This window comes from Hipposideros armiger, unplaced genomic scaffold, assembly GCF_001890085.2.
Source record: "Hipposideros armiger isolate ML-2016 unplaced genomic scaffold, ASM189008v1 scaffold_87, whole genome shotgun sequence".
NCBI classification, from domain to species: Eukaryota; Metazoa; Chordata; class Mammalia; order Chiroptera; family Hipposideridae; genus Hipposideros; species Hipposideros armiger.
Genome location: NW_017731437.1, coordinates 849,510 through 857,557, shown reverse-complemented (window position 1 = coordinate 857,557; position 8,048 = coordinate 849,510). Strand labels below are relative to the sequence as shown.

The window sequence follows — 8,048 nt, the reverse complement described above, 5'->3', positions numbered from 1 at the left end:
CTCCACAACTAGACTGAAGAACAAAACGACAGCAACTTGTCTGTTCCCCTTCCCCCAATTCCCCAGCACTGTTCCCAACCCCCCAATTCCCCAAGAAAAAAAATAAATAAAAAACAAACAAACAAAAAAACAAAACAAAAAAAACCACAGTGAGACACCACTTCAGACCCACTGGGATGGCTGGAATTTAAAAAGTGGAAAGTACGTGTTGGCAAAGATGTAGAGAAAATGAAACCCTCATATACTGCTGGTGCAGCCACTGCGGAAAACAGTCTGGCGGTTCCTCAAAAAGCTAGACATAGAATCGCCATATGACCCAGCAGTTCCACTCCTCATATAGACCCCAAAGAATTGGAAGCAGAGACTCAAACAGCTACTTGCACATGCATGTTCATAGTGGCATTATTCACAATAGCCAAAAGGTGGAAACAACCTAAATGTGCCTGATGGATGCATGGACAAACAAAATGTGGCCTGTCCATACAATAGAACATTACTCAGCCTTTAAAAAGGAAGGAATTTCTGGGGTGGTCGGTTAGCTCAGGTGGTTAGAGCACAGAGCTCATAACACCAAGGTTGCCGGTTTGATCCCCACATGGGCCACAGGGCTGCGCCCTCCACAACTGGATTGAAGACAACTACTTGACTTGGAGCTGATGGTTCTGGAAAAACACACTGTTCCCCAATAAACTCCTTAAAAAAAAAAAAGAAAGGCATTTCTGATCCATGCTACAACGTGGATGAACCCTGAAAACATTCTACTCAGTACAATAAACCAGACATAAAAGAAAATACCAAATGAGTTGACTTGCTCGAAGTATCTAGAGTAGGCAAATTCATAGAGACAGAAAGGAGATTGGATGTTATCAGGGGCTGGCTGGAGGGAAGGGAGAGGGGGAATTATTGCTTAATGGGGACAGAGTTTCTTGTGGAGACAAAAACATTTTGGAACTAGGTAGTGGTGATGGGTGCCCCCTCTCTGAAGCCTTCCCTGGTGTCCAGGGCACAGCCCTCACTTGTTCTCAGAGCTTTAGGTGACAGCAGGCTGGTTTACTATCTGCATCTGATACCCCAGCTAGCCTGGGAGGCACCATCTTTGCCTTCATCCCTATGTCCACAGTCTGGCCCATGGTAAATAGAGAAGGCCAGCCGACAGCTGTTGGATGAATGAACTAAGACAGGCTGGGAAGGGTGACTGGGAGTTAACTAGGTGAGAACAGGGAGGGAAGTGTTATAGGACCCAGAAGTCCAAAGAGCCTGGAGTCTAAAAGTCTGGCCAAAATCCAAGGCAGGGACTCGCACAACCTGACTCACGCTTTTAAAAGATCATTCCTGCTGCAGAATGATGAAGAGACTAGGCTAGAAAAGAGAACACTCAAGGAGTCAAGACCACAGGTTTGGGTGGCCTCAACAGATAACGAGTTTCCTGTCACGAAGGGTATTCAAGCAGACTGCATGGGTATGGCCAGGAGGCTGTCAAGGAGAGTCCAGTGCTGATGGGATGGCACCGGGGCAGGCAGACTTGTCTTGAGACCTTATGTCTCCCCGACCCTGCCCCACCACCTGAGGAGGCCCATGGCTTCACCCCACCCCTGCAGACCTGGCCTGGAGCCCCCGCACCCGAGCTTGCATCCGTGGCAGGAGGCGGAGGCGCTGGCGGGAGATGCAGGCGAGGAGGCCGCGGTGCAGGATGAGCAGCGCCTGGGAATGACGCTGGGCCCAGTGCTGCTCCAGCTGCTGCCAGCCAGGCTCCTGCAGCAGGATCTGGGGGCAGAGGCGCAGGCCAGAGGCAGGCCAGGTGTGGGTGCCAGGGGGCCAGAGCGCACCCTGTTTTTCTCCTAAAGCCTCAGCCCCCTCCCTTCCAGTCAAACAATCTATTCTTCTGGGGTGCCTGGGACACCTGCCACACTCCATCGACCCACCACCCAGAATGACCACCAAATCCTAAGCTTGTCCCAGAATGCTGCTCTCCCATCACGGCTGTCACTCTGCACACACACCAACCTGGGTGGCTCCAAGGTGATAGAGGGGCGACTCAGCCCCCAGCACCTGGCTCAGGATGGTGCCACACTTGTCCCGGTCGGAGAGCTCTCCCTGCACCTCGGTCCCCAGGGTCCGGAACCTGCCCCAAGGACAGATTCAAAGTTGGAACAAGCACAGTGTAAACCTCCCTCCATATTTGACGCCCCAGGTCCATAGGTGTCTATTCAGTTTCTAAGTCACTCAACAATGATTTGGAAAGCACCTACTATGTGCTAGGCACCCAGAGGAGTTTTGCTGAGTGGAGGAGGGGCAGTGAATGGAGAGATAGAGAAGGAGGGAGAGAGAGAGGATGAAGAGGAAGGGTGGGATGCCAGGCCCAGGGCCCCTGGTAAAGTGGGTCCACCTCCACCCTGAAGGACGCCCGGGTCTACCAGTCACTGCAGGGGGTCTTCCTCCTGAGCTCTGTCCCTGAGGTGCGTGAGCCCTTGGCTGCCCCATCCTGGAGCCCTACCTGGCCAGGAAGGCCTGGAAGGGCACCCGCACTGGGAAGTTGGCGCTGCGGGTACATATGGCCTCCAGGATGCCTGCCTGGCGCAGCTGCTCTGCCACGTGTCCCACATCAAAGAGGCCTGGAAACTGGGACAGAGCAATGACAGCTGGAGTCAAGGGCCTTAAAGCTGTAGGGAATGCAGGACAGGGCACAAGCAGGGAGGAGGAGGGCTGAGAAGGGCAGGGCAGGCGTGGGAGGGCTCTGGGGCCAGGGGCTGGGGCAGCTCACCTTCCCGGGGTTGGGGTTGAGGCACTGGATGAAGTAGACATGGCTCCTGATGGGTGGAAGCGGGGGTCACTTGGGTACAGATCAGCCCCCCCCCCATCCAACTACCTGCCGTTGGGTGTGGGGGGCATTGCTCTCACCTGCCCAGCCTGGCTATGAGGTCCCCTAGGGACTGCTGGAAGTGAGAGGCCAGTGTGGGTTTGCCTTGCCTGCTCCCGGCCTGGGGCTCTGCTTCCTGGAACAGGCTGCCCACCAGCTGTGGGGAGAGGGGGGGGCCGAGCCAGCTCACCTACCCGGCCTGTCCATAGCCCAGCCTGCCACCCACCCCCAGGGAGCCAGAGTGGGCCAGCCCATGATCAAGGTGCTGGGGGCTGGAGGGTGCGCCCTTTGAGCAACAGTGTCCAGGCAAAAAAGGGCAGAATGGGGAGACAGAGTGTGGAGGGGTGGGGACCCAGGGCCGGCAGGGGGACCTGGAGCTGGCTTTGGGCAAGCATTTCCACCACGGCAGGGTCGAGGTCATCCCGGTTTCTGTTTAAAAACTTGTGAACCTGCAAGAGACAATGTGGGGAGGGGAGGGAAAGCCACGGAGAGAAGGCTGGGTGTAGAGGCTGGTCCCTTTGTCAAATAATCCTGCCTCTCCCTTCTGAGTTGTAAGGCCATCTTTGTCTCTTCAACTAATGGCCCTGGGTAAACTGGAAATCCACATGCAAAAGAGTGACATTGGACTCTTATCTCACACCATATATAAAAATTAACTCAAAATGAATGGATCAAAGACCTAAATGTAAGACCTGAAAATATGAAACGCTTAGACGACAACATAAGGAGAAAGCTTTATGAGATTGGACTTGGCAATGATTTCCTGAAAATGACACCAAAAGTACAGGCAACAACAACAACAAATAGATAAATTGGATTTAAATCAAAATTAAAAACTTTGGTGCATCAAAAGACACTATTAAGAGAGTGAAAAGGTAGCCGCCTGAGGCCGGCTGAACCATGGGCACCGAGAACCCGCCACCACCGCCTGGCCCCAGGAAGAGAAGTTAAGCTTCCAGAGCAACCTAATGGACAATCTCCACAACGGACACCCTACAAAAGACTGGTGACACTGAGCTCCCTATGTAACTTGAACTGAAGTCAAGAAGACCAGCCCAACACGCTGAGTCAAGATGAGGTTTGTCAGATGATACACTGTCACCATGGTTGTCAAGAGTATGATGGAAGAGGGCCCACTGAATCCCACTGAAAAGGACATAGAATGTGAGTGTAAGTAGAAACACATCATCTTCATTTCAGCTTTTAAAATCTTTTCCTCAAATAAGCTGTGTTTATATTATCAGAGAGAGAAAGAGAGAGAGAGAGAGAGAGAGAGAGAGAGAGAGAGAGAGGGAGGAAGGGAGGGAAACAGACAGAGAAAAGACAACCCACAGAATAGGAAAAAGTATCACATATCAGATAAGGAACTCAACAAGAAAAAAATAAACAACTCAATTCAAAACCGGGCAAAGGACTTGAATAGTCATTTCTCTAAAGCTATACAAATGGCCAAGGAGCACATGAAAAGATTCTCAGCATCACTAATCATTAGGGAGATGTAAATCAAAACCACAATGAGACACCACTTCACACCCACTAGGTGACTGGAATTAAAAAACAAAAAACAAAACAAAAAAATCCCCGTCAAATAACAAGTATTGGCAAGGATGTAGAGAAACTGGAACCCTCTCACATTGCTGGCGGGGATGTAAAATGGTGCAGTCACTGAGAAAAACAGTTTGGTGGTTCTTCAAAAAGCTAAACGTAAGAGTTACCATCTGACCCAGCCATTCTACTTCTAGATAGATACCCGAAAGAACTGAAAGCAGAGACTCAAACAGATACTTGTACATGTGTTCACAGCAGCGTTATTCACAACAGCCAAAAGGTGGAAGCAACCCATGTGTCCATCGATGGATAAATGGTAAACAAAAGGTGGTCCATCCATACAATGGAGCATTATTCAGACATCCAAGGAAGGATACATGATACAACATGGGTGAACCCTTGAAACATGCTTAGCATAATGTCAGGCACAAAAGGATTGTGTGTGTGTGTGTGTGTGTGTGTTATTTAGAATAGGCAAATTTATGGAGACAGAAGGTGGGTTAGATATTACCAGGGTCTGGGGGAACTGGGGAATGGGGAGTTAGCATTTAATGGAGACCGAGTTTCTGTTTGGGATGATGAAAAAGTTCTGGAAGTAGATAGTGGTGACAATTACCAACACTGTAAATGTACATAAAACCACTGAATCATACACTTAAAAATGGTTAAAATGGTAAATTTTATGTTATGTGTATTTAGCCACATTTTTAAGGCCACCTTTGTCCAGTTGCTTTATATACTTTTGGGTCTGCTGGGGGCTTTTAATTCTGTTCCATTGATGGGTCTGTTCCTTATCAATACCATTAATTACCAGAGCTTTAAAACATGGTTTTATATCTGGTAGAGCAAATGCCTCCATAACCTTTTGCTTTTCAATATTTTATTGTCTATTTTCATGTATTTTTTTTCGAGATAATACTTCAGGATAATTTCATCAAAACCCATTCCTCCTCCTCCCATAAAAACCCCATCGGGGTACTGTTTGGATTTGTATCACTTTTCTAGATCACTAGGAAAGACTGAAAAATATTGGGGCTCCCCAACATGAATGTGGTTTGTTTCTCTATTTTTAAGCTTTCTTTTGTGACCTTCAATAGTTTCATAGTTTTTTTGTTTTTTAGCTGAGCCATCCTGCCACCTGTTGGCAGTTCAGCAGAAACTCAGCTCGGGCCAGGAATAGAACCGCTGTTGCTCACAGCTCGCGCTCTTGAGTGAGCTCTTAACCAACTGAGCCACTTGGCCGGCCCCAGCTTCATATTTTTTTTTTTTGAAATTTAAAAAATTTATTCTATGAAGAAATATAACAGGTGACAGCCACAGACACATCATAGTTGGGGGCCCAAGGCATATGTTATAGTAGAGAAAAGGATTACTTCTTTTTTCCCTGATTAGTCTGCTCGTTTATTCTGTTCTTTAGATTCCATCATAGTTTTTTAATTCAATCTCCCAAATTTTTTTCTTTTGATGTGATTTTTTTTTTTAGATCTAATTGACATATACTCCTTTTGTTTCTTGTTTGGGTAACTCCTGGGTAGTTTGTATTTTTTTTCTTCTACAACTAGAACACATTGCCTCCTCCAGGAAGCCTTACGTGACTTCCCCCACCTCAAACCAGTCATAGGGTCCTACTCTATACCAGACCCCTTCCCCTCAGTGCCTCTCCTCTTAGGTAGGTGTGCAGTGGCTGTGAAACTCAGGACAAAAGTCCCTTCAGTGAACACCTAGTATGTACCAGGTACCTGCCTGGCCATTTCCATGTTACTGCATTTAATCCTCACGACAATGCTGTAGGACAGATTCCCACTCTGATTTTACAGATGAGGGAATGGAGGCTCAGAAGGAGAGTGAACCTTCTTCTGAGACCATCAGAGCCAGGTCCCATGTGCATGCTCTGCCCATTTAGGTTTGGAGGGTCCCACAGCCTCGACGGCCCCCACCCCCTAACGCTGGCCCAGAACTGGGTGAGGCCCAGGTAGGTACAGACTGCCAAGGCTTGGAAGGGGTCTCTCCTCACCCACTCCTGTCTCCTGTCACCTGTCAGGTGAGTCAGCTCTGAGAGGAACACCAGGATCACATTGTCCCCGATTCACCCTGATACCTGGTAGGTGACAGGTCCGGCATAATGTCGAATGGTGAAGATAGGAAGGGGCAGCTGGGGCTTGACGTAGCATGGGTGATCTCCATGGTGATAGTGGCACTTCTGGAGGAAGGTGTGGTCTGTGGCCTGATAAGACAGGCGGGCTTCCCTCAGGCCCTCGCTGCTGCTCCCCCTGCCTGGACTATGCTTCCCCCCTCCCGCCACCCCCCCCCAAAACACAGTAAACCTGAAGTGAGCTTTGCTTTTGTTCCCCAAACTTCTTCCTCAGACAGAAAGAGTCATTCCATATTTGAGTCCTTATAAAGGGCGAGCTCTCTCTCCTAATGACTATTTGAACAACAAAGGGCTATTTGAGAAAGACACAGTTGCTTCAGTCAGTAAAAGACACACCGAAACCACCTCAGTCAATAAAATCATTTTAAAGAAATGGGGCTGGGGTGGGGGGTGGGATGATTTTAAGAAAGATCCAGTAATCACTCCTAAGAGTACAGCCTCATACCTACAGGTGTTTCTAAAAAAGGTCTTTAAAAAAGACTTTAAAAAAGCAACCCAGTAAGAGGTTATTTTATGGAGCTCAGGAACATATAACCACAGATGCATGGGGCACACCCGCCATAATCTTACGTAGATGGGACGTGTGGTTTAGGGTGGTAATTCTGGGGTCAACACCCAACACAGACTCGAAAAGAGCTGTTTCAAAGAATGGAGACATAATGCTGAGCCCTGGAAAAACCATGCTGGGTGTTTCCAAAAGGGGCCCTGAGATGTCAAAGACGCCTGTGACAAGTTTTCTTAGAACTTTATGAAATGTGAACCAGAAAAAGCAATCATTTATGAATGAACATGCTGGGTTTACCAGATAAGGGATTTCAAATATGTATGAATATTACATATTAATATAAAATAATGTTGTTATAATAGCTAATGTATTCATATCTATTATATACTAATATGTTTATATTAATATCGATTGATGAAGTATGACCTTTGAATAATTTTATCATTATTTTTCATCTTTTATTTTCAAACTCTAAATGGGAAAATGGGGGGGGGTCCTCTCATAGCTGGGGTCCTGGTGTATAGCTAAAATGACTTCACATCCCAGAGAGGGCCCAAGCCGCACACATGCTCTCGTGACCCTGGACACCCGTCCATGGAGCCATACTGGTGTGACTTTATGTATGTGTGTGTGTGTGTGTGTGTGTGTGTGTGTGTGTGTGTGTGTGATTAGCACCTCTCTCCTGTTACACTGCAGGCTCTAAGGGAGAGACTGAGTCTATTTTTGCTCACCTTTTTATCCCTAGCATAGTTCCTAGCACATATATTCATTCATTCACTCATTCACTCGTTCGTTCATTCATTCATTCATTCATTCAATATTTAGTGAACCCTTAACCATGTTCCAGGCACTGTGCATAGGGCTGGAACCCTGCAGATGAGGACCCAGCCCTATGGAGCTCAGTCTAGCTCCAGAGAAAGAGTCAATGAATAACTGTATGCTGTAACTGCTTGTGGACACTAGTGTTATCAAAATATAAGTAGGGC

The 8,048-nt window shown here is 47.7% G+C and overlaps 1 protein-coding gene across 1 annotated transcript in view; it reads right to left on the bottom strand.

Moving 5' to 3' along the window:
* Nucleotides 1–8,048, bottom strand: part of MYO15B (myosin XVB) — a 32,282-nt gene that overhangs the window by 16,542 nt on the left and 7,692 nt on the right. Inside the window, exons 14-20 of the mRNA XM_019644233.1 lie at nucleotides 6,504–6,629; nucleotides 3,229–3,306; nucleotides 2,899–3,014; nucleotides 2,762–2,807; nucleotides 2,495–2,619; nucleotides 2,005–2,122; nucleotides 1,601–1,764 (exon numbers count right to left, since the gene is read on the bottom strand). Of these exons, the coding sequence (XP_019499778.1) occupies nucleotides 1,601–1,764; nucleotides 2,005–2,122; nucleotides 2,495–2,619; nucleotides 2,762–2,807; nucleotides 2,899–3,014; nucleotides 3,229–3,306; nucleotides 6,504–6,629 (773 nt within the window). The remainder of the gene's footprint in view (nucleotides 1–1,600; nucleotides 1,765–2,004; nucleotides 2,123–2,494; nucleotides 2,620–2,761; nucleotides 2,808–2,898; nucleotides 3,015–3,228; nucleotides 3,307–6,503; nucleotides 6,630–8,048) is intronic.